The sequence below is a fragment of the Marmota flaviventris genome, chromosome X (assembly GCF_047511675.1).
Source record: "Marmota flaviventris isolate mMarFla1 chromosome X, mMarFla1.hap1, whole genome shotgun sequence".
NCBI lineage: Eukaryota > Metazoa > Chordata > Mammalia > Rodentia > Sciuridae > Marmota > Marmota flaviventris.
This window is the reverse complement of record NC_092518.1, coordinates 94,427,219-94,454,471: the sequence shown is the minus strand read 5'-3', so window position 1 is coordinate 94,454,471 and position 27,253 is coordinate 94,427,219. Positions and strand designations below refer to the sequence as shown.

The 27,253-nt window shown below is 33.7% G+C and overlaps 1 protein-coding gene across 3 annotated transcripts in view; it reads left to right on the top strand.

Annotated features, from left to right (window-relative positions):
• Positions 1-27,253, top strand: part of Ammecr1 (AMMECR nuclear protein 1) — a 143,821-nt gene that overhangs the window by 32,382 nt on the left and 84,186 nt on the right. For 2 of the 3 annotated variants that reach the window (XM_071606683.1, XM_027930768.3), the window contains exon 2: positions 25,758-25,868. The exons of the other annotated variant lie outside the window; for it this stretch is intronic. In XM_071606683.1, coding sequence (XP_071462784.1) covers positions 25,758-25,868 — 111 coding nt within the window. The remainder of the gene's footprint in view (positions 1-25,757; positions 25,869-27,253) is intronic. 3 annotated transcript variants of the gene reach the window in all.

Below are 27,253 nucleotides of genomic sequence, written 5' to 3'. Positions count from 1 at the left end.
TGTTTACTATGTATGAGAACTAGAGCAAAATGTTTTTTAACACTCATTTAATCCTAACTACCCTTCTTACAGATAGGAAACATACTTAGAGAGGTTGATTGTTCAAGATCCACTGGAGATAAAATATTAGCTGTGCACGTACTAACTTAGATTATGGATGACATGACCACTGGAATGCTTGGTCAGGTCATCCAAAATTCTAAGTCTGATTCCAACCCCATAATAGAAGTTTTACCTTTATACTTCCCACCACCAGGAAATACATATTTCTGCACAGTAGGTGGGTGGATTTTTGTACATCCTTATACACCAGTGTTCTTCAAAGTTGATCATGTGTGAAAATCATGTGGAGGACTTCTTAAAACACAGATTGCTGACCTCACAGCCATAATTTCTGATTCAGTAGGCCTGGGGTAGGGCCTGATACTTTAAATTTCTAGTAAGTTCCCAGTGGTGCCAATACTGCTGGTTTAGGGACATACTTTTAGAATCATTGCTACACTCTAATCATTTTTTCATTCAGCATACTTAAGGCATTCCAGGCACTAAATTTCAGTCAGAATCTTTGTTCTCATAAAGCTTATAGTCTAGACAAACGACTAAACTAATTTTATTTGGGAGAAGTAAGCAAAGTATTGACGGGTTGAGAAAAATATGCACCTAGGAACTGAGCTCATGAACCTGCCTTTGATGGCCACCTCCCTTACCTTATAACTATTTGTCTGTGATACCTTAAGATCTTGTCTTAATTGCCAGGTAGCACATTTGCCTAGAAAGAGGTGTCTGTGTGGGAATCCACACAACTCCCTAGCTGTGCTAATGTTAGGTTTCTCCAAGAAAGATTCCCAAATTCTTGCAGTCTGATGATGCTTTCTGTTAGCAGAGCAACAGAAAACTGATCTTGCTTTTAGTTTTGTTGACTAAAGTTCAAACAATTTCAGGCATTTTAAAAATAATAAATTAAAATATATCTCCTTATAATTACTTTTTTCCTTTGATTTGTCATGAAGTCCACACCCTGAGGCAATCATTTAGTTTTTTCTTTTAATTTAAAAAATTTTATTACTATTATTTTTGATTGTTAAATCACGATTGTCTACATTTATGGGGTAAAACACAATGTTTTGATATATTTATACATTGCATCATGATTAAATAAAGCTAATTATCACCTGGTTTACCTATCATTTTTGATAGATATTTAAAATTTACCCTCAGTTACTTGGAATTATTATTATTATTATTATTATTCTGCTAAGGATTGAACCCAGGGGAACTGTACCACTGAAGTACATATCCAGCCCCTTTTTATTTTTTATTTGGAGGCATGATGTCACTACTTTGCTTAGGCTAGCCTTGAACTTGCCTCCTAAGTTGCTGAGAATATAGGCGTGCACCATCATGCCTAGCATAATACATTGTAATTGACTATAGTCACCCTGATGTGCAGTAGATCTCAGAAACTACATCTTCTATCCAAAGTTTTGTACCTTTTGATCAAGAAGTCTCTATTCCCTCCCTTCCCCCTCTTCTACTCTCTGGTAACCATCATTGTTCTACTGTTTACTTTTATGAGTTCAACTTTATTAGATTTCACATATGAGTGAGATCATGCAGTATTTGTCTTTCTATGTCTGGCTTATTTCACTTAGCATAATGTCCTTCAGATTTCTTCATGCTGTTGCAAATGACAGGATTTCCTTTTCCACCTTTTTAAGGTTAAATAATATTCTGTTATGTATATTATGTATATGTATATTTATCCATTGATAGACACTTAGATTGTTTCCATATTGTGGCTGTAGTTCTACAATGAAAATTAGAGTTCAGATATCCTTTTAGCATACCAATTTCATCTCCTTTAGGTGATATACACAGATACACAGAAGTGGGATAACAGGGTTGAATGGTAGTTGCTTTTTTTTTTTTTTTTTTTTTTTGGTGCTGGGGATGGATCCCAGGGCCTCTTTCATGTTTAGCAAGCACTTTACCACTGAGCAGCCTTGCATTGTAGGTTCTTTTTTTTTTTTTGAGGCACCTCCATACTGTTTTCCATAATGGCTGTACTAACTTATATTCCCATCAACAATGAAGTTCTCATTTCTTTGCATCTTCTCCAAAAATTGTCTTTCCTCTTTTTGACAAAAACCACTCTAATAGATGTGAAGTAATATTTCACTGTAGTTGTTGATGCACTTCCCTAATGATTAGTGATATCATTCATTTTTACATGTATCTCTTGGTCATTTGTATGTCTTTTGAGAAATGTCTGTTTAGCTCCTTTGTTCATTTTAAAATCAGATTGTTTTCTTGATATTGAGTTGAGGTCCTTATATATTTCAGATATTAACCCCTTATCAGATGTATAGTTTGCAAATATTTTCTCCCATTACATGGGTTGTCTCCTCACTTTGTTAATTGTTTTCTTTGCTTTACAGATGATTTTTGGTTTGATGACATCTTATTTGTCTCTTTTTACCTTTGTTGCCTGTGCTTTCAAGGGTCCTATCCAATCCATTTTTGCCCAGACCAATGTCATGGAGATTTTTCCCCGTGTTTTCTGCTCATAGTTTTATAGTGTGAGGTCTTAGGTTTAATTTTTTAGTTCTTTTGAATTTATTTTTGAATATTTTGTAAGATAAAGGTCTAATTTCATTCCTCTGCATGTGGATATCCAGTTTTCTTAAAACGATTTACTAAAGAGACTATCCTTTACCTTTTATTTGTTCTTTGAAACTTTGTCAAAAATTCTGGATTTCTGTCTTCTTCCTTTGGTCCGTGTGCCTGCCTTTGTGCCAGTACCATGCTGTATTGATCACCTTTAGTTTATAATATGTTTTGAATTCAGGGAACATGATGCCTCCAACTTTGTTCTTTTTGCTCAAGGTTGCTTTTGGATATTTAGGTTTGTGGGTGCGTCTTTGTGTGCTGGTGTTATTCCATACAAACTTAAGGAGTTTTTTTTCCAATTTCTGTGAAAAATGACGTTGCTATTTTGGTAGAAATTTAATCGAATCTGTAGATTGCCTTAGTAGTATGAACATCCTCATATCAATTCTTCCAACCCATGAACATAGGATACGTTTTCATTTATTTGTGTTTTTCAACTTCTGGTATCAGCATCTTAAAATTTCAGTGGAAATGTTTGTTACCTCCTTGGTTAAATTTACAATAGTATTTAATTTTTTGTTAATATTGTCAGTGGGATTGTTTTTTTAATTTCCTTGTCAGATTGTTAATTGTAAATATATAGAAACACTACAGATTGATTTTATATTCTGTAACTGAATTCATTACTGATCTTTTCTAATTTTTCAATTTCTTCTTTCTTGTAGGTTGTGAGTGTCTAGGAATTTATTGGTTTCTAGGCTATTCAGTTTGTAAGCATATAATTGCTATAGTAGTCTCTTAGGGCACTTTGTATTTTGGTGGCTTCAGTTTTAATGTCTCCACTTTCATTTCTGATCTTATTTATTTAAGCAGTCTTTCTTTTTTCCTAGTTAGTCTAGCTCAGGGTTTGTGTTTTGATAATCTTTAAAAAAAAAAAGTAACTCTTGGTTTCATTGATTTTTTTCCCCCTCTATTATTTTTTGAGTGTCTATTTCATTTATTTCTGCTCTGATCTTTGTTATTTCTTTCCTTCTGCTAAGTTTGGCTTGATTTGTTCTTTTTTCTAGTTCCTTAAGGTGTAACATTAGATTGTTTATTCATGGTCTTTATTCTTTATTAATGGAGGCATTTATTTCTATTAATTTCCCTCCTTGGGCTGCTTTTGATGTGTCGTATAAATTTGCTATGTTGTGTTTCCATTTTTTTTGTCTCAAAATATTTTTAAATTTTTTAAATTTTCTTTCTGTGACCCACTTGTTGTTTAATAGCATTTTGTTTAATTTCCACATATTTGTGTATCTCCCAAGATTTATCCTATTATTGGTTTTTTATTTCATGCCATAATGACCCAATTCAGAGACTTTCTATACAGCTTCCTTATCTTTTGCTCTCAGATTGTTAGTCCCGAAGTTTGGTGACTTAATCTTTTTCACTCTGGGCCTTCCCTGCCTTTAGCTTTTGCTTAGAACCTTCCTGTATCTGGAACCATATTCTTGCTGTTCAGTTTTACTTTGTTTTCATTGAACATTTTCTTTGGTATTGTGATTCTATGGAGGAAAAGGGTCTTTTAACAGGTGTTATGATATAAATGTTAGTGTCTCCTCAAATTTCAAATAATGAATCCTAATTTCCTGTGTGATGATATTCAGAGGTAGGATCTTTGGAAGGCATTCAGATCATGAAGCAGAGCCCTCATGAATAGGATTAGTGCCCATATAAAAGGGACCCAAGGACTGGACATGTTGGTGCATGCCTGTAATCCCAGCTAAGGCAGGAGGTTTATAAATTCAAGGCCAGCCTGGGCAACTTAGTGAGACCCTGTCTCAAAATTTGGGGATGTAGCTCAGTGGTAGAGTACTTGCCTAGCATGTGTGAGGCCCTAGGTTTAATCCCCAGCTTCCCCCCTCTTTTTCTCTCATGCATGCGTGCATGCACGTACACACACACACACACACACACACACACACACACACACACCAAACCCAAATGCCTAAGCCCAAGAGAGCTCATTCATCCCTTCCACCATGTGAGGATACAGTGAGAAGGTGCTGTCTATAAGGAACAGGCCCTTTAATGATGCCTTTATTTTGGACTTTCCAGTCTCTAGAACTATGAGAAATAAAATTCTGTTGTTTATAAAATACTCAGTTTATGGTATTCTATTGTAGCAGCCTGAACAGACTAGGACACCAGATATTTCTCTAGGTTTATTCAGGCGAGCATTTTCTTTGGCTTAGGTACTTTTTTTGGATACCAGACTCCCTTAATCACTTACCATAACTTTCAAAATCAAAGGATGTTTATCAGATGGGGAATAATGAAAATTGATTTTTCTGATTTGCAAAGATGACTTTGAGTTTCTTTGAGAAGTGTTTTGAACAGTCACCCAGTACATGCTTAACAGGATATGATATCTCCTACCCATCTACACCTAGGAGCCAGATTTAGCTACTTTATCCAGCCTGGGAAGCACATTCCTTTGTGGATTCAGAATTTTCTCCTTAATAATTTAGTTCCTGATGGTATTGAATGGACCAGCATATTTTGTCAACACATATAACTCATATAATCCACAAGAATGACTGAAATAACAAAAGAAATGATGTACAAGCTTATTCATATCTAGAAATCATACATTTTCTGTAGTTTTGGAGTCAGATAGCCCCGGTTAGTAGTATCATGTCTATCCCATACTAGCAGTGTTTTGGCAAGTAAACAAGGCTTTTTAAAATTTAAATGATTTTACACTGGTATATAAAATCATAAAAAATTGTATGTATAAGTAAACCAGTCTTGCTGCTAAAATTGAATTCCATGTGAAAGCATCCAGTAGTGTTTGACTTGGTGTAATCTCACTGACTGTTAACTCTGACTTTCCTCCTTGATGTTCTTACCTTCTGGACCATTTGATTGGGCAAGGCAAAATCTCTCATAGTATATCCCATCAGCACCAGAATCTTGCATTTCCTAGGTATGGAATCCTTTCAAGAACCACCTATTGTTGATGGAACACCTATTGTGCTTATTATGATAAATTATAATATGAAAAATATTCCTACATCTCCCAGGTATCCAAGGAAGGAAATTAACAGTTATTGAGAAGCTTCCCAGTAGAGATCTCACTGGCTAAAATTTGTGATAACATTAATAATTACACTTTTATTGATAGGTATTCTAATTCTTGGCAGTTTTCAGGACAACTGTAATGGATAGTGTTCTTAGATTCCTATAGCAATCCATTGAGCATTGAGTTCCCATTTTGCATGTCTGAGGATGAAGATAATTGTGTGACTCCCTCACAGCCTTCTAACCGGATGGTGGAGTTGTTCCTTGGGCCTGTGTCTTCTGGCACTCCTCCACATCCTCTCCTTTTCTAACACTTTTACCTACTGGGACACATGGTTTGAACTCTGAGGTTCTGGTACATGATTTATTTAATAACTAGACTTTTATGAGCAAAGTATTTCTTAGGTTTCCCCTAATTTTATCACTGTTTATCTCCCTAAGAGACAGCTCTAAAATGTGGAAATTTTGAACTCTATCAAAGGGTCAGAGAAAATTGTTTATCCCTTTGATGTAAATTCTGTGTGCTTCTAAACACTAAACACTCAAAACCAGTTTTCTTAGGTGCAGACTTAGAACAAAACTCTTTTTGAATGTAACATATTCTCATTGTATCTTTTAAATTAAATTATTTCATTAATTCTTCCATTCAACAAACATATATTTAGCCCTAACTATGTGCCAGGGGCTGGGGATACAAATTGGTAGTGAGAGGTACAGTGAAGAAAAATAAAACACTTTTACATTTTTCTCCAAGCTATGAGATTACTAAATTATAATAGATATCAATGACCTCTGATAGACCCTTTTAAAATGTTAGCTGTTGGGAAGATGGCCTTAGACAAGGAACATTGTCTCTGATATCCCTCTGCTGTTCCTACCTTCTTTTCCATTATTTGGGCCAAGCCCTTGCTTCCTTGTATGGTTGTGACAACCTTGATCAGGATGAAGTGTAAGGGAATGGTGAAAGTCAGATTGTAAAAGAAGGCTGTTAGGAATAAAACACCTTTGGAGTAACAGTCTCACAACTAATCCTTTTAGAATTGTGTTTATCATCTTTTATTCTTTTGAATGTAATGTCTTGCCTTATAGTATGTTATACCAAGAACACTGAAAATAGATGTATTTTAAAATATCTACTTATGCTGTGTTTAACAAAACAAGATATAAAAAGCAACCTCCTCGGATGCTTCCAGTTTTATGGTGTTAAGACCATAGAGTAAGTTCTTTTTGACTTAAGTGTTTTATGAGTTTTGAAGAATAGGGAGTCTGCGAGTTGGAAAGAAGCCATTCTTACCATGAGGCAAATATATACTTGAGTTTAATTTTTAAACTATTACTGCGATTTGACCTTAAATTAAGATAGTCTGTTTCCATTGTGGTATTTTACTGATTGAACAATGAGAATAAAGCAGCTGCCACCAATTAAAATAATTCATAAATGCGGGTTGTAAATAAATATTCTTGAAGTTTTAACTCAGTGAAGTCAATCTTTTTAGTGGCACTGTCTTTCTGGAAAACAACTTGGTAAAATTCATCAAGAGCTTTAAAATGTTTTATTCACTTTGATCTGGTCATTCTGTTTCCTAAAAGTCTATCCTTAGAAAATAAATTCAAGATCTGGATAAACCATAATGCACAGAGATGTTCCCCACAGTTTAACAAGAAGGAAATGATTATCTAAGTTTTGGTACACCCATATGATGAAATAACATGGAGCCATTAAAATACTTTTGAAGAATACTAACCAAATAGGAAAATATTTATACAATTCAGCTAAAAAAACAATACAAAACCATATAGTATGATCTTAACTGTGAAAATATTTCATAAAAAAAGACTCAGTACACATTGTAAAATTTCATTTTCTTTGGGTTGTGGATTAAATGTGGTTTTTATTTTCTTTCTACTTGTCTGTATTTTCCAAATAGAATATAATAAGCATGTATTAAATCCATAGTGAATAAAAATGTTATGTAAATGTTTTGATCCTCTCAGTGAGATGCTTTTTTAAAAATATCTAGTCCATTTATTATGACTTATTTTTACCAGATTTAACCTTAAAATACTTTTTTCTAGTGAATTTTCATATTTTAATCTTATAATGTTTATGTTTAATTTTTGATATATACAATGTCATCAGTTTGTCTGCTGCCTCTAATTTCTAAGTGTTCTTTAAAGCCAATATTTCTTTTTTAAATAATATACTTTTTTAGTTATGGATGGACACAATACCTTTAAATTTATTTATTTATTTTTATATGCTGCTGAGGATCGAACCTAGTGCCTTAGACATGCTAGGTAAGTGCTCTATCACTGGGCCACAACCCCTAGCCTTTAAAGCCAATATTTCAGTTCCACATTGGGACTACTTTTTTCAGGTGGTTTATATTAAACCACACACAAATATTAATAATATATGATAAAGAGAGTTGGCTCTGGAGCTACAGTATCTGATTTGGGCTCACCACTTAGTAGTTATGTGATCATTGACAAATTAACTGTTCTTCCTGATCCTTGGTTTTCCTATCTTTAAAGTGGGATATAATAATAGTATCTACGTCATTGGGATTTTATGAGGATGTAAAAGAGGTAGTACATGTAAACATTGTTATAAAAAGGCCTGGTACATAGTAAATGGTCAGTAAAAGTTTAACTATGTTTAGTCTGAATTTATACACACACACACACACATCATCATCATCATCATTTGCAAAATTGTCCTTTATCTGTCTTTATTTTCTACATAATTGTAATTTTTATGTTTATACTGTGTTTATACTCACAAATATTGGTGTCATTTGCAGAATTCTCCTTTATATCTGTCTTTATCTTTTACATAATTGTATTTTTTTTCTTTTTATGGTGCTGGGGCTCAAACCCAGGACCTTGTACGTGTTAGACATACTGTCAGTCCCACAATTGTGATTTTAAAATGAAAGTTTTTATTTCATTCTCAGAGTTAATTTCCTTTTATACTTTAAAAGTATTTTTAAAATTTCCATATTTTTGGCAGTAGAAATTTTGTTGATTTGTTTTCTAATCATATATTCCTTTCCTTTATTGGAATTGATCATCACTCATGTGGGAATGGATAGATTAAAGGCTGGCTTCATTCAAGGCATAAAAGAATTTATATTTAAATACAAAAGTTGATATTTTTATTTTCACCTATTATTTATTTTAATAAAGTACCACTTTAGTAGAGAAGGAGGGATTGGGCAGGTAATTGTCAGTGTATCTAAAAGTGATAAAACTACATTTGTTTCTTTTTAAACTCTAGAATCCACATTTAGCTAATTCAAACTGATCTTCCCAGACAGATTTGGGGTGAAAAAAGAGCTGTCCTTTATTGAATCAGGCATTGGGCTAGACATTTAAATGTATTATATAATTTTATAGCCTAATATGGGAACTATTTTAAGTAAAACAATCATTTGAGGATTTTACCATCTTACCTTAAAAAATCTACAAATGTGTTTCTATTAAAAAAGCAATTTGGATTTAACTTATTACCTCTTCCTTTTAGACAATTACAATACTTTTACCATTGTTCAGCTTTACTGCATTGATGAGGTGCTTTTGTGGTATATTTGTGTTGGCAGAATAAGACCCTGGGCCACTTTGAAACCTAAGCAAAGATTTTTTTCATCACCCTTAGAAATATTTAAATGAGACACATGTAGTCCATAAGTCTTCATCTTTGATTGGAACGGGTGAAAGAGGTGGTCCCTACAAGAGATTATGCTTCCCCTGGTCTTTGATTCTACAGCTGTATAGAGATCCTGGGTAGAGTATGAAGTTCCTTATGTGCATTTCTGATATAAAGGTAGAGAGAATATAGGGGAATTGTTTAAAAAGGAATTTTTGGATATAATAATTTAATGGTAGATACCACATTGTTTTTTCTATTCCATTATAAAAGGACTTTGGATATCTGCTGTCATTATTGTACAGTTCTGTCCTTAAGTGACTACTATTCTGTAGATATGGCATTGTTATTGGAAGATTTGTACTAGTAAGACTATGTTAAATTCAGTGTTTAGGACAGCAAGTGAGGTAAATAGCTGTGTCATGAGAGTGTTTAAATTTTCATAACTTAAAAAAAGCCTTTTAAAAATAGCAATAACAAAATACATACCTCAGACATAGTCCATGATTATCAAGTAATTCCTCAAGACTTTTTGAGTGTTGGTAAAAAGGTTGCTCAGATTGCATTTGCTTTTTTTTTCTAACTCATGGAGGGAGAATAAGAGGAGTGAGTTATTTTTGGCATGGACTTAAAGAAGGAAATATCAGTGTGACTGTTAACTGACACTTTTGTCAAGTTCAGTTTCTACCTGATTGCTTTGATTTTTTTTTATTTCATTACTTTGGAAGTTAGAGTTCTCGATATGAAATTTCTTAAGAGTGACATCTCTAACCTTTGGGTTTGAGTAGTGCGTTGCCCCTGAAATTGGTTGAGTCACTTCATATTCTTCTAAGAGTTCACCACCTGTCAAAGCTGAAGAGATCTGTCCCTTTTGCCTTCTGCTTTCTGAACCATTTTCTTGCTGGCAATAGTCTTCTATTATTTGTGGCAGGTTTTTCCACATTTAAGCTGTGAAACCTACCATGGAGTTTGACCATTAAAGTGACTTAGGGTTAAAATAGGCTTTGAGACTTACAATTCAGTCCATGAAAGAGTAACTGGTTCAAGACTCTTGTTCACTTCTTTCCAATTCATATCTCTTACAAAGAACTAGAAACTGGGCAAAATTCAAGAAACTCAAGACTAGGGATATAGCTCAGTTCGTAGAGTGCTTGCCTTTGCATGCACAAGATCCTGGGTTCAATCCCCAGCACCACACACAAAAAATACATGAAACTTTTCAGACATTGGGCAGCAGGCAGCTTAGGCATGTGATTTCTGAGAGAAAAAGAACAAATGAAGTGAGCTCTATATTCATCCTAAATTTTGTTTTACTGTAGGCAGTTTTTAGATCACAGCCTTGTGAGAGGGAACCAAAGCAGAGGTACAGTTTTGCTGAATTGATGAGACAGACAGGAGAACTCAGGGAGGTCTAAGTGGCAGGAATTAGTGGAGTAGCATACTGGACTTGGAAAAATAGCTCCAGAAATCTGCGTAGATGTTCCCCTTATCTTTTCCTGAATATGAATCTTTGCACTTGTCAAGTCATCAGGCTGGCAAAAAACAAACAAACAAAAAACAAAACAATACAAAAAACCCAACTTATTAGGAACTGTAGGCCGAAAGCTACATAGATGATCCTCTTTGGCTGAATATGAGTCTGTACATTTGTCAAACCACATACTTATTTGTATCTAGGAGACATTTGAGTTCCTACAGCAAGAGTTGTGAGACCTTGTTGAACACCTAGTGCATACAATAGAGACCTTAGAAAGGTCCCCACTTAGTCGTATGACTAAACTAATCGTAGAGTGAATGCTACTCTAAGTCAAAATTAACAAGCTACATCTTGAAAAATAGTCATCCACAAACAATTTAACTGCATGACAAAACTTCAATACTCTTTGAAAGAAGAGAGCAAAATTGACCGTCAACAATGTAATTATTATAATATTTGCATCCACAAAATCACTAAACATTCCAAGAAGCATTAAAATGTGACCTGTAACCAGGAGGAAGTCAGTCAATAGAAACAGAACCAGAAATGATGCTTATAGAATAAGCAGACAAGGACTTTGAAGTAGCTACGAAAATATGTTGAAGTTTTAAAAGAAAGACAAGAATATGATGATCAAAGAAATGAAAGGCATATAAAGAACCAAATGGAACTTTTGCAACTGAACCATATGCTATATGAGATGGAAATTCTGTGGATAAGATAAATAGCAAACTAGACCCTACAGAATGAAAAAAATCAATAAAATTGGATGCTTATGAATATAAATTACCCAGTCACAAACAGAATGGACACAAAATGGAAAAGAAAAAAAAAACCCTTAGTGGATTGTGGTACAATACCAAGCAGATTTACATACACATAATTGGAGTCCCATAAGGAAAGGAGAGATAAGAATAATCAGAAAAATAGTTGAAGAAATAATGACCTAGAAATTTTCCAAATATGAAAACTATGAACCCATAGATCAAAAAATATCAATGAACCTCAAACAGAAAAAATACAATGAAAACTATACTAAGAGTATAATAAAATTGCTGAAAACCAGGAGTAGAGCATTTTAAAAAGCTACTTGGGGACTCGGGATGTGGCACAGTGGTAGAGTGCTTGCCTAACATGCACGAGGCCCTGAATTTGATCCCCAGAACCAAAAGGTGAAACATGACAAAACAGGAAAATCTGTTAGGGAAAGAAATAAGGACACATTACATGAGAACGTGTGTTTCTCAGCAGAAACATTGAAAGCTAGAAGATAATGGAATTATTTCTTTAAAGTGCTGAAAGTAAAAAAAAAAAAAAAAAAGGAAGAATACTGCCAATTTCAAATCCCAAACAAATGAAAATATCTTTTAAAAATGAAGGTAGAAAAATGAGGTTCAAATATATTTTTCAGACAAACCCAAAATTGTTACCAGCATACCTGGACCACAAGAAAATTAAAGGTAGCTCTTCAGGCTGAAAGAAATTATACCAGATGGAAAATTGGCTCTCTACAATGTACTGAAGAGTACCAGATAAATAAGGAAAGTGTAGGGTAAATGTAAATGACTTGCCCGTCATTTGAAAATTTTTTTAAAAGTTAAGTGATTGTTTGAGAGAAAAATTAATACTCTGTCATGGGATTTATAAGGTATATATATGTAAAGGGTGTGAAGTCCCAAGGAACAGGAGGGATGAATTGGAAGGATATTGTTAAGGTTCTTAAATTATATGTGTAGAGCTATAATATAGCTTGAAGGTAGATTGTAGTAAGTTAACAATGCATCCTATAAATTCTACAGCAACTAGTAAAAAAGGCATAATAGTGAACAGCAATAATAAGATAAAATATACTCATATAACCCCAAAGAAGATGGAAGAGAGAAGTAGAGATTACATGGGAAATATCAAGAACAAATATCAAAGATGGTAGATGTAAAATTAACCATTCCAATAGCTAAATTAAATATAAGTTATACAACCACTCTTATTAAAAGGCTGCATAAAAGTACAAGACCTAAGGTATATCATAGATATAAAGACCTAATTGTATATCATAGATAAGAAACTGACTTTAATGATAGGCACAGATAGGTTAAAAGTAAAAAAGATGGAAATATATATGCAAATGCTATCATAAGCAACAGTGGCTGTGTCACTAAGATGAATTAGTCTTCAGAACAAGCAGTGTTGCCGGGAAGAAGAAGGATCTTTCCTTAATAATAAAGTGATCAATTCCTTAAGAAGGCAATATCCTAAATTTAAGAGTCTCAAAATGCATGAGAAAAGATATATCTGACAGCATAAATAGACAAAACCACAATTAGATTTGGATATGCCAATATTCTTACTCAGCAGTTGATAGAACAAGCAGGAAAAAAAATCAGCAAGGAGATAGAAAACATGATCAACACTACTAACTCGACCTAATTGACATTTACAAACACTGGATCTAACACTACCAGAATACATTTTCTCTTCAAATTAACATGTTACATTCACTGAGCTAGACCATATTCTGGGCCATAAAACAAGTCTTCAATAGATTTAGAATGACTGAAATAACATAAAGTATATTCTCTGACCAAAATAGAATTAAAATAGAAGTAAATAGCAATAAATACCTGGAAAATCCCCCAATATTAGGAAATTATACAACATATGTTCTAAATGAATCATGGGTCCAAGCAGAAGTCATAAGAGAGATTAGAAAATATTTTAAATGAATGATAATGAAAATGTGAAAATTTGCAAGATGAAACCAACAGTGTTTAAAGGGAAACATGGCTTGATAACAAGGAGGAATTAAATCAAATAAGCTTTCACTTTAAGAAGCTAGATAAAGAAGAGCAGATTATCTCAGGTAAGTAAAAGAAATAATAGAAAAGTAGAAATCAGTAAAATAGAAAACCAAAAAAGTCAAAAAATAACCTTATAGAAAAAGTCAATGAAAATGATAAACCCATTGCTACACTGATAAAGAAAAAAAGAAAAGACACAAGTTAATGTGAATTTCCATTGTCAGGAATAAAAGAATAGATATCCACAGATACTATAAGCATTGAAAGGATAATAAAGGGGGGCTGGGGTTGTGGCTCAGTGGTAGAGCACTTGCTTAGCACAGGTGAGGTACAGGGTTCCATCCTCAGCACCACATAAAAAAACAAAATAAAGGTTAAATTCTTTAAACAAGCATAATAAGGGAATATTCTGGAAGACTTTATGCCAGTGTATTCTACAACTTAGATACAGTAGAGAAATTTCTTGAAAAAAAAAAAACTATTTACCAAAATGGACTCAAAAAAGACTAGAGAATCTGATTAGCTTTACATCTATTAAAGAAATAAAATTTATTATTAAAAACCATTCCACAATTAAAATTCTAGCCTACAAGGAATTCAGTGTTGAATTCTGTCAAATATTTAAGAAACAAATACCCCAAATTTATAGAAAATAGAGAATAGAATTCTTTCCAACTCATTCCATGATTCCAGCAAAATTGGAATCCTTGAACTGTGTTGGTGAGAATATGAAATGGTTCAGCAACTATGCAAAACAGTATGGAGATTCCTTTAAAAAATTAAAACTGCCATGTGATTCAGCAATCTCACTTCGGGGTCCATATCCAAAAGAAATGAAATCAGGATCTTGGGGAGATATCTCTACTCCAGTGTTCATTGCAGCATTTTTCATAAAGCCAAGATATGGAAAAACCCAAGTGTCCATCAGCTGCTAAATAAAGAAAATATGGTATATACATACAATGAAATATCATTCAGCCTTTACTAAAGAGTAAATCCTGCTATTCACAATAACATGGATGAACCTGGAGAACATTATGTTTAAATGAAATAAGTAGTCACAGGACAAACACTGCAGGATTCCACTTACACTGAGACACCTGTAATAGTTGAAGTAACAGAAGCAGATAATGCATGGTGGTTACCAAGGGGTTGCAGAGGCCCCTGGAGAATTGTTCAGTAGATATAAAGTTTTTTTTAATGCTAGATGAATAAATTCTAAAGATTGCTACACAACATATTATCTATAGTTAAAAATATGGTATTGTGTGCCTCAAAATTTAAGAGGGTAGATAATCATGTTAAGTGTTCTTACCATAAAACACACAAAACCAAAGGAATAAAAAGACAACTTTTGTGAGGTATTGGATATGTCTGTTACCTTGATGATATCACAATTGTTTGCATATATCCAAACTCATTAAATTGTACACATTAAATGTGTGTTTCTTTGTATGTCAATTATACCTTTATAAAGCTATTTAAAAAATCTTGAGCACAAATATTATCATAATGCAGATAGCCCCACACTGAAAGCAACCCAAATATTTATCAGCAGTTCAGTGGATAAAATATTGTGATATAGCCATTCAGTGGAATACTAGTCAGCAATAACAGGACCACACAACATGAAAGAATACCAAAAGCACTATGCTGTGTGAAAGAAGACTGATGCAAGAGAGACTGCATATTGGGTCATTCTATTTATGTGAAATTCTAGAAAAGGCAAAACTATAGTGACAGAAAACAGAGTAATGTTTTCCAGGGTCCAGAACTGGGGGGAGGGTGCAGGTTGATTGCAAAAAGGTATGAGGGAACTCTTTAGGGGAATAGAAATGTTCTATTGTACCTTGATCCTCAGGTTACATGTATGTGTATATTTCTCAAAGTTAACTGACTTTGACACTTAAAATGGTTGTTTTTATTGTATATAAATTATACTTTAATAAAATTGACTTTTAGAAAAAGCAGCAGCATTTTGGAGATAAGGGTATCAATTCCATCTAAAAATACCTTGGACAGATGGTATAGCTCAGTAGAATACTTGCCTAGCATATATGAGGCCCTGGGTTTGATCTCCAGAACCACAAAATAATAAGAATATCAAAATTAAAAAAAAAAAAACTCAACCTCTTGGATATTTCATAGTAGATGTTTTTGAGAGATTGAACTATTTTCTGAAAGGTAAAAGAAGAAGGAGAGGAAAAAATCAAAAGTATATACAAGCATCCTTAATACAATCTCAGTTGACTACTTGTCCCTAGATTCTGTGGTTCTTTTTCCTCCTAAAATAAGAAGGGCTTGCTGAATTCCTGCTCTAAAGCTGAGTCTGTCTGGCTCTTTTCTTCCATGGAAGCAAGTAGTACAATACAAGGACCTTAGAATCAAAACAATTACCTTTCTAAACCCAGAAAACATGTGAAAAACAAATATATCACAGTTTTATTGCAGGTCTTACTAAGCTGGCACATTGCATCAGATATCCTTGTAATGGGAAAAAGATAAAAAATCTAGAATGAAGAAGCTGAATATTATTTTTCTAGCTCTTTTTACATTGGTATTTCAATCAACCCACATATTTATTTCCCATCTACTCCTTTTCTGCTAATTAAGTGGGCTCTGCGGGGAAGACAAGATAGTAGAAGATTGGTCATTAGCTGAGGAGGTAAGATATAGGTACCAAAAAAAAAAAAAAAAAACAGTACTCAGTTGTTTTCACTGTTTCATTTAAAGTGTTATGAATTTTCTGACCATCCTTTATAATCACATGGAAGTACCAAAAACTAAGTCCCATAAAAGTCTTTAATGACATACAATCCTAAGACACAACTCTATCAATAAATATTCATTGTAAACCTACTTCTGTCTTTGCTAGTTTTATTTACGTTGAGTTTAGGCAACTTATCATTTCAATAAGAAGTCTTTTTAGGCTTAATCTTATTTTATATTAAAATAATTAATTCTTAAGTAAAAGCTGAGTCTGATGCCTTAAAGCTGTTTGAACAAATAGTTTCAGAATAAGAATTCCAAGTAGAAATTATTTCAGTTTTGAAATCTGTAGCAAATTGTTACTTAAAATTTGTTAGATTTTTAAGTAATAAAGATTTGTGGTGTGCTCCTATTATCAGAAAAAACACAACTATTTAATAACTAAAATGTTACCATATATTAAATGAAGCACTCACTGAAGTATACATTAGAAAAACACATGCAAATATGATATTTTTTTTCATTTAAGATTGTTCTTTTAGATCCCTAAAAGATAAAAACTAAATTATAAGACAGATTATCTTTGTATATCAAGTCTGTAACCGATTTTTTTTTAAAGTCTGCTGAAAACTGTTGCTTTATTCTTGCTAAGGGGGATCAGTGGTACTTTCAGCTAAAAATTGGCAGAATCACTCTAATCCCTTAAAGTATGCTTGTGATTTGGGTGATTGTATGTCAGTGGTGATTACCCTTGATTTACCAAAAAAAAAAAAAAAAAAAATTCAGCCTTCCCAATCATCTGTTAGACTTTAGTCTGCTTCTCTTCGCTTCTCTTCCTCTGGCATTTACCAGTGAAATTAGAATTATAATAATGGGGAGAAAAAAGAGTTTAATGCCACTATGATTGAATTTCTGGGAACACGGGCGAGGAAAAGTATTGAAAGATGGTAATTCTTAATTCCCACTTTTTGATATTTGTGGTCTTCTATACTAATCCATGCTGTCTAAGCAGTGTCTCCTCAGTTTCCTGAGCCCCATGGGATATAGGATATTTACAAAGGTTGGAAGAAGTGTGATATAATGCTATAGTGGTTTTTGAGTGTATTTTCTTCATATGTGGTAAAAGTATGTTGGTGATGAGAAAGCATCAGATGCATCTGAACTTTACCTTCTCCACCCTGATTCCCCAAGATTAGCTCCTTCCATTTTTTTTCTTATTGATTTGGATTTCAAATTATCTGGAAGAGTTAAGCTTCATTCATTCCATAATATGAATAACTTAATCAAACAATCAGATCCCATACCTAGCTGAGTAGATGATAACCAATGTAAGTGGAAATTTTGATTTGGAGGACATTTATAGATAATAGAAGACCTGGGTTTGATGAAGCCTGGCTTAGTAACAGGAAGAATGAAGCAAGAAGGCTGAGAGAGGGAGTAAGAAAGGGTGTTGGCAAGTCATCAAAGATAAAATGGTAGGTTTTGCTCTAAGCTTCTAATGGGAATAGTGTAGGACATTGTAAATTATAAATTGGGGCTAGCATTTCTAGACAGATCCGGAATTTCTGGTTTGTCCTTGGTATCTTTTCAGCAAATCTTTCTTCTCTCTGCCCTCCTGAGAGGAGGAGGAGTAGGAGGAGAGCTTATTGTGCTCATCTGTATGGTAACTGTAATATTTGTAGGATTTTCCTATTATTTGGTCTTTTAGATAATGGCTAGGTTTAATACTCACAACTTTTTTCTGTATCAGGGGAAAACCAAGTTGAATCTGTAGTAAAATTTGTAGAACTTGCCAGATTCTAACACTAACTAGCTTGGTTACTCTACTTGGTCTTCTTGGATTGCTTTTCTTTTTCCACGTGTAAAATGAAAAGGAAATGGATCCTCTCTTAAAGGCTCTTTCAGCAAATGGCTTTGTTACACATGTTGTCATGTAAACTTTAAACTATGTACTAAATTTTTTTTAGGGATTTGTAGTAGATGGAATTTTGTCCTATACCTCAAATTCATTTGTTCAAGTACTAATCCCCAGTGTGACTGTATTTGAAGATAGGGGCCTAAAAGGAAGTAAATATGGCAGAACAGTTATAAAGGTGGGGCCTTGATCTGCTAGGATTAGTGTCCTTATGAGAAAAGACACTGGCGAGCATCCTTACCACCACATTCCCCCTTCTACCACATGCACACAGGAAAGGCCATGTAAGGACAGAGTCTTTGTACAAGCCAGGAAGAGAGCCCTCACCAGGATCCAAACCCTGCTATAACACTGATCTTAGTATTTATAGCCTCCAGAACTATGAATAAATTTCTGGCATTTAAGCCCCCCAGTCTATGGTATTTTGTTATGCTAGCCTGACTGACTAATATAAGATTTTACCATATTAGGTATGTTTTTATGAATTGAACTAGTAGCTGATATGGTTTAGAAATGAAATATATAGTCTTCTTGATAACAACTGTAAGATTTAACCATATTTATTATGTTTTTATGAACTGAACCTATAGATTAGATAGTTTGGCATTTTAACCTGATGGTGGAAAGAATACATCATCATTTAATCATATTAGTTATGTTTATGAATTGAATTTGTAGCTTATATGGTTTAGAAATGAAATATATAGCTTCTTGCTAACTACCACAAGATTTAACTGTATTTTGTATGTTTCTGTGAATTGAACCTATAAATTATATGGTGTGGAAATGAAATATATCGTTTATTTTTATTTAAATAGTAAGTGAAAGGTTTTAACCTGGTGGTAGAAGATACCATCATTTCAATTTTTATTTAATCTTCTGGATCATGGAGAATTATGATTCTGAGTGTAGTTAGAAGTTATGAGTAGTATATTTATATTTTTGTGCTAATTTGCTAAGTAATCCAAGTGCAATTGAGAAACAACTGTTATTTGGTACTAGAAGAAAAGAACCAAGCTGTAGGGCTTCTTTCTTTTCCTGTTTCTACCTTTAATATAAATAACCTAATTGAGTATACCTATTTTAGTAAATTATTACTGTATTGGTAGGTTCCTATATTATTTTGTTAATGTTACTTATAAATCTCATTCTAAAGAATCTAACTCTAAATATAAGCAAATTGCTAGAGCGTGAGGTTGCAGTAATCTAAGACTATTTTTTTAACTTCCAATTTTGCATTGGTATGGCAGGAGAGAAAGGATTTAAGGCTTATTATTATTATTATTATTATTATTATTATTATTATTTAAGTATATATTTATTTTAGTTGAAAATGGACCTTTATTTTATTTATATGTGGTGCTGAGACTCGAACCCATGGCCTCACACATGCTAGACAAGTGCTCTACCACTGTGCCACAACCCCAACCCCTAAGGCACATTATTATTAAGTAAATATATCTTTTTCATGGTCTTGTTCAATTTCACTCCACGCCCACAAACATATTTCTGATCTGTTTTGGTTTGTATCACTAGTACAGTCTTGGAAGGAAGAGCATTGGAAATGGCATGCACTTGGACTGGGGAGTGTCCTATGCAGATTTATGTTGCTTTTTATACTTTCTGTGATTGTGTGCATCTAAATTTCCCTGAGAGGTACTGTTGACCTGACAAAACTGGCTGCCAGTTGGCTGACCAGATTCATCTAGATGGTTACTTCCTGTTCCTGTCTACAGACTTGAAAAAACGGATTCACTTTCATTCAAAGGCTTCTCTGCACATAATGGCACAAAATGTTCAGAAGTAGGATAATTCCTTATAAATCTATGTCTGGTTACCCTCAGATAAACATTTCCATTATCTCATTTTGTGCTCCTGTCTAGTATGCCACATTTTTCATTGTATGTAGGTGGCCTTAAACCATATAGCAAAAGCATTTCCCCCAAACACTGAATCTTCTCTTTACTATGAACCATTTTCCTCATTTCCTTGTCGTTGAACAGTTCCTCTCAACAGGCTTAAAAACCTTTTTCTACTTTGATTTTTTTTTCTGATTATGCTGGTGTCTTACATCCTTTTAGGAACTCATACATGTTTTATTAGCACATTTAAGAATGAAATTACCTATTTTTCTTCTGTGTGTTGGGTGAAGAAATTTTTTTTGCTATTTTTAGATAATACATATTTAATGTTCTTATAGTCATTGCCATGTACAAAGTAGTTATCACACACAAGATGCAATCTCTTGTGCTCAGTGATGTTTATTCTGTTTCAGTCTGCTTTAAAATTCTTAACTTCCTGGGTTCTTTACCCCATTAAATGTTGCTTTTAAACCTTTTGGTTAATTTTAGTTCCAAGTATGTGTTTTTATAAAAGATGTTGGATGAGCATTTGTAAATGAGAAACCGGAGTTCCAGATTATTGAGTAATAGTTTTATTCTGTCAACTAAAATCTGATTTCTTCCCTCTTCAGGTGTCTGTCCTAAACATAATAGAGAGTTTCAGTAGTAATTCATCTATCTTTGACACAGATATTTTCCCATAATTGCAACTATAAAAGTGGATGTTGCCTGGGACAGGCAAGGAACAGGTAGGGTATAGACTATTATGCATATACTTAGAGGGTGCTTAACAACACATACTCAATAGCTCCTAAAATTCAAAGAGTATTAAGTATAAAAGACAGAATAACAAGTTAGCAAGACTGTCAAACAACTTCTTGTTACCTGAATATACTGTGCACTTTTACATTCCCATGCACTTACTTACTGTGGAATGTCTTTGCTCTCCAGGCTGTCTTGCAGAAATACAATTTACCCTCTAGCTCTTTTATGCCCCAAGTTAAATCAATGATAACATGGTATTATAGGAAACTGTATATAATTCCCCCTATCATATGTTTGAACACCCTCCATCATATTTTATAGTACAGTATGTTCTTTAGTTTGTGTACTTTTTCTGCTTATCCTTTACATTTTGGGTATATAGGGTTGTATTATAGTATGAATGTTTATGTATAAAATTTAGTGGGATAAATAATAGAATGAAAGATAAAGTACTTATAAAAGATTTTTATTTCTAGTGGTTATCATAGGAAATAAATTCACATTTTTTAGAGGTTTCTCAAGTCACTGAGGAAAAGACTATATAACATAGTTCTGTTATCAAGAAAGCCATCATTTCTATTTTAAAGACCTGTTATTATGTATATTAGAGTCTGATTCACTTCATTCTGAGGCTGCAAAAGCTGTTGAAGGACTTGTCTTACATAGAAATACTATGTATAATCTTTGTGATGGGAGAGGATTGATATCTTAATATCCATAAAATTGTTTCTGATGTTGACTCTACCAAGTTAGAAAGTGCAAAATGAATAGGTAAAATTCAACTTTAAGATAATATGTACACTGGCCAGAGCAATTAGACAGACAAAAGAAATTAAAGGCATAAAAATAGGAAAAGAAGAACTTAAATTATCACTATTTGCATCGACATGATTCTATACCTAGCAGACCCAAAAGGGTCTACAAAGAAACTATTAGAGCTAATAAATGAATTCAGCAAAGTGGCAGGATATAAAATCAACACGCATAAATCAAAGGCATTTCTGTATATCAGCGACAAATCCTCTGAAATGGAAATGAGGACAACCACTCCATTCACAATATTCTCAAAAAAAATAAAATACTTGGGAATCAACCTACCAAAAGAGGTGAAAGACTTATACAATGAAAACTACAGAACCCTAAAGAGAGAAATAAAAGAAGATCTTAGAAAATGGAAAAATGTACCCTGTTCATGGATAGGCAGAACTAACATCATCAAAATGGCGATATTACCAAAAGTTCTCTATAGGTTTAATGCAATGCCAATCAAAATCCCAACGGCATTTCTTGTAGAAATAGAGAAAGCAATCATGAAATTCATATGGAAAAATAAAAGACCCAGAATAGCAAAAACAATGCTAAGCAGGAAGTGTGAATCAGGCAGTATAGCGATACCAGACTTCAAACTATACTACAGAGCAATAGTAACAAAAACAGCATGGTACTGGTACCAAAACAGGTGGGTGGACCAATGGTACAGAATAGAGGACACAGAAACCAATCCACAAAACTACAACTATCTTATATTTGATAAAGGGGCTAAAAGCATGCAATGGAGGAAGGATAGCATCTTCAACAAATGGTGCTGGGAAAACTGGAAATCCATATGCAACAAAATGAAACTGAATCCCTTTCTCTCGCCATGCACAAAAGTTAACTCAAAATGGATCAAGGAGCTTGATATCAAATCAGAGACACAGCGTCTGATACAAGAAAAAGTTGGCTACGATCTACATACTGTGGGGTCGGGCTCCAAATTCCTCAATAGGACACCCATAGCACAAGAGTTAATAACTAGAATCAACAATTGGGACTTACTCAAACTAAAAAGTTTTTTCTCAGCAAAAGAAACAATAAGAGAGGTAAATAGGGAGCCTACACCCTGGGAACAAATCTTTACTCCTCACACTTCAGATAGAGCCCTAATATCCAGAGTATACAAAGAACTCAAAAAATTAGACAATAAGATAACAAACAACCCAATCAACAAATGGGCCAAGGACCTGAACAGACACTTCTCAGAGGAGGACATACAATCAATCAACAAGTACATGAAAAAATGCTCACCATCTCTAGCAGTCAGAGAAATGCAAATCAAAACCACCCTAAGATACCATCTCACTCCAGTAAGATTGGCAGCCATTATGAAGTCAACAACAAGTGCTGGCGAGGATGTGGGGAAAAGGGTACACTTGTACATTGCTGGTGGGACTGCAAATTGGTGCAGCCAATTTGGAAAGCAGGGAATGGAACCACCATTTGACCCAGCTATTCCCCTTCTCGGTCTATTCCCTAAAGACCTAAAAAGAGCATGCTACAGGGACACTGCTACATCAATGTTCATAGCAGCACAATTCACAATAGCAAGACTGTGGAACCAACCTGGATGCCCTTCAATAGACGAATGGATAAAAAAAAAATGTGGCATTTATACACAATGGAGTATTACTCTGCATTAAAAAATGACAAAATCATAGAATTTGCAGGGAAATGGATGGCATTAAAGCAGATTATGCTAAGTGAAGCTAGCCAGTCCCTAAAAAACAAATGCCAAATGTCTTCTTTGATATAAGGAGAGTAACTAAGAACAGAGTAGGGACGAAGAGCATGAGAAGCAGATTAACATTAAACAGAGACATAAGGTGGGAGGGAAAGGGAGACAGAAGGGAAATTGCATGGAAATGGAAGGAGACCCTCAGGGTTATACAAAATTACATACAAGAGGAAGTGAGGGGAAAGGGAAAAATAATACAAGGGGGAGAAATGAATGACAGTAGACGGGGTAGAGAGAGAAGAGGGGAGGGGAGGGGAGGGGGGATAGTAGAGGATAGGAAAGGCAGCAGAACACAACAGACACTAGTATGGCAATATGTAAATCAATGGATGTGTAACTGATGTGATTCTGCAATCTGTATACGGGGTAAAAATGGGAGTTCATAACCCACTTGAATCAAAGTGTGAAATATGATATATGAGGAACTATGTAATGTTTTGAGCAACCAACAATAAAAATTAAAAAAAAAAGATAATGTGTACATATCAGTATACTAGTATGTAAAAGAATGGATGAGAAAGTAATCCTATCTAATTCTTGTCTTCTGATCAACACTAGAGAAGAGTTTCCAAATGGAGCATTAATTAGAATCTTGTCTAAATTTATATTTTGTACTTATAATATAGAAAGCAGAAAACCTGGCATTTACTTTTTGCTTTTCATTTTCATAACATTACCATAGGTTATCTACTATTTGAATGCTAACTTTGATGTTTTACTTTAGTCATCCTTTTCCATGCTATTGGACATTTGGCTGTTGGTAGAAGGCAACTCTTAGTATTGCTTCCATGTTTATATACTTTATTCAATTAGGAACCTATCTACCATTGTGCCTGTTTATCAGAACATGGCATGATTTACATGTTTGAGGATGGTGATTGAAATGCTTGAATGGAATATCTTTTTATTCTAACTGCTGATGACTGACTGGAGTGTTTTAAAGAAATGATTTTCTTTAACTCACCAGTGTATTATAAGAAACATGATATGGGATATCTCTCTAAAATTTAAATTCTTAGAAAACAGTAATGTAGCAAATTATACCAGTTTAATGTAAATACTCATATTAGTACATATCATCCCCATCTTGGGATATTTATCTTTTTATGAAATGTTCTAAAATATGTAAATTAATTTATTTCATAAAAAGTAACATATAGGGGCTGGGATTGTGGCTCAGTGGTGGAGCACTCACCTAGCGCGTGTGAGGCTCTGGGTTCGATACTCAGCACCACATAAAAATAAATAAATAAAACAAAAATATTTTTTAAAAACTTGACATATAAAGTGGCTTCTAATTAGAACACATTCGCTTTTGGATTTGACCATTAATTGAGTCTGTCATGGTTTACTGCAGAATCCAAACATACACTGTGTTAAATTTCATTTGAAACCACATTATACTTAGGCCATTTTTTTAAAAAAATTGTTTTATTTTTTAGTTGTTGATAGACCTTTGTTTTACTTATTTATATGCGGTGCTGAGAATTGAACCCAGTGCCTTACACATGCCAGGCAAGTGCACTACCACTGAGCCCCAGGCCCAGGCCATTTTATTATAATTGCCACTTTGCTCTTTGATACTTGATAGATTGTACTTATAGGCAATATGTTTATATAAAAATTAAAGTAAAATTTCTAATTTATGAGTAGTAGTTTAATGTTTGCTATTGCCCTTTGCCTCTCTGAACTCTACTGATTTTTCTAGGCCAAACAGAATTATCAAATTTGATGAATTTTTTTGTACACTAGTGGCTTGACTTGTGGAATTTTGTATATGGTTTATAGTAATTGTTTCCTTTTGCCTTATATTATTAGTTAGCTCTGAACATGCCTGCCTCCTGTACTGGCTCCTGGAGAGCAAAGATCTTTAGGCATCCATGTATCTTTCATAACCTCTTTATAGTACATATATAGCCCTTATATTGTCAGAAAATGTTTATTGAAGTATTGAGGTTATTGATTTCCTCCCCGATTTTCCAAATTGGAGATATGTATCAACAGTAACTTGAGGTTTAAATGAGGAATCAGTCATCCATCACATAGAGTTAAGGCTCTATAATTGATGTTGCCCAGGTTTGAAAAACTAATTTATTATATATCAGCTGTGGGACTACCTCATCTGTAATAGGGATGTATCAGTCTCCTAGAGTAATTGATGAGGATTAACATAAATAGTTGGCTAAAACATTTACTATGGTACCTATCATATAGCACACACTCAATAAAATGTACAGTTTTGCTAAATATAGTACTATTGAGTTCTTTGAGGGCCTGTCTTTTGGGCACCTAACCTAGTGTATGCTAAATACTCAATAAATACTTGCTTGAGTTGAATTGATTGATTTACCCTATTTTTATCTTCCATTACAGCCCACTGTTTGTAACATGGAAGATTGGTCGAGACAAAAGATTGCGTGGATGCATAGGTACTTTTTCTGCCATGAATTTGCATTCAGGACTCAGGGAGTACACACTTACCAGGTGAAGACCAATTTTTGTTACCTCTGCTTCTGCATTAAAAAAAAAAATCTTATGGAACTTGAGCCTGATATTTTAACTCCTTTTCTTTTACTGAACTGTCAACATTCTTGACTCCTTTCATGTCAGGTTTTTCCTTCTCTTTGACCAATTACCTTCTCTTATAAAATGTTGTTGATATATATTATCATATTATAAAATACTGTAGTTACATGTATTATGCCATAGATACTTTGAACTCCCCACAATGGCCAGCTCATTTTTTATAACTTGAAAATCAATGACCAAATATCCACGGGTTACCAAAAATATTATTTCTGTACTAAGTCATTCATTTTTTCTTTCCTTTTAAGCTTTTAAAAAATAGTTAATGTCTCTTTTATCTTACACATTTTGTATACTTTTATGTATTTTTGACTTTGAAGGGAGAACCTAGAAAAAAATATAATGCCCCAGCCTGGCAGATAATCATTCACATTCACACTTTAAACTACAATTACCCTGGATTAATTGTAGTTTGTTTATTTTGTTTCATCTAACACAAGGACAAAGTAATGAGAGCCTCCATACAGTTGTTAAAACTTTGTTCTTAATGTTTGATCTCACAAAAAGCTATCTAGCATGCCATCTGATTTATTTGTTCAAATTTAGATTTCTAGCAAATTGTGTTCCAAAATTATTTCAAAAGAAGAAAATTCCTTAAATAATAAGCTATTAGTAAAGGAATTTCCTGTTTTTGTTCATTTTTCAGGACAATTATATGACACCATTTCTATAGTTGTAATATGCACAGTGTCTATCCAACAAAAAACTGGTCCTTGCTAACTGTTGGTACTTGGGGCAAGTTGCTTAACCTCCATAGGTGAAGTAATAATCATAGCATTTTGTTTTACATACTTAATAAGGGCATTAGGGGGATCTTGAAGGAATGAAATAATTACAACTTTGCTTCAAGATTAATGTGTGGACATTCATTATTTTACTGTAGAATTGTATAAATGCAAACTCCTAACGAGGCACTTTAACTTAATATTCTCATATTTTAAGGTGCACAGTAGCTCACAGCTGCAAGATTTTTTCAGTGGACTTACAGTGAAGTCCAGGGGAAAAAAAAGCATTGGTTTAGAGGGTCATATTTGGTTTTAGCTTTTCACAGGTATTAGAAACTGAGTGTTTGTATTTGAGTAAATAGCATATAGCCTATAAGGCTTCAAAATATGCATCCTAGAAATAACTACAACTTGTTAGAGAGTGCAAATGTTAGCCTATTTATGTCAGTTTTTTAAAGGAACGCCTTTTTGGAAATACAAGTCTGTTATGAAACTTGAATTTCAGTTTATATCTGGGTAGTAAAAATATATGTGTGTGAGTGTGTGTGTGTGTGTGTG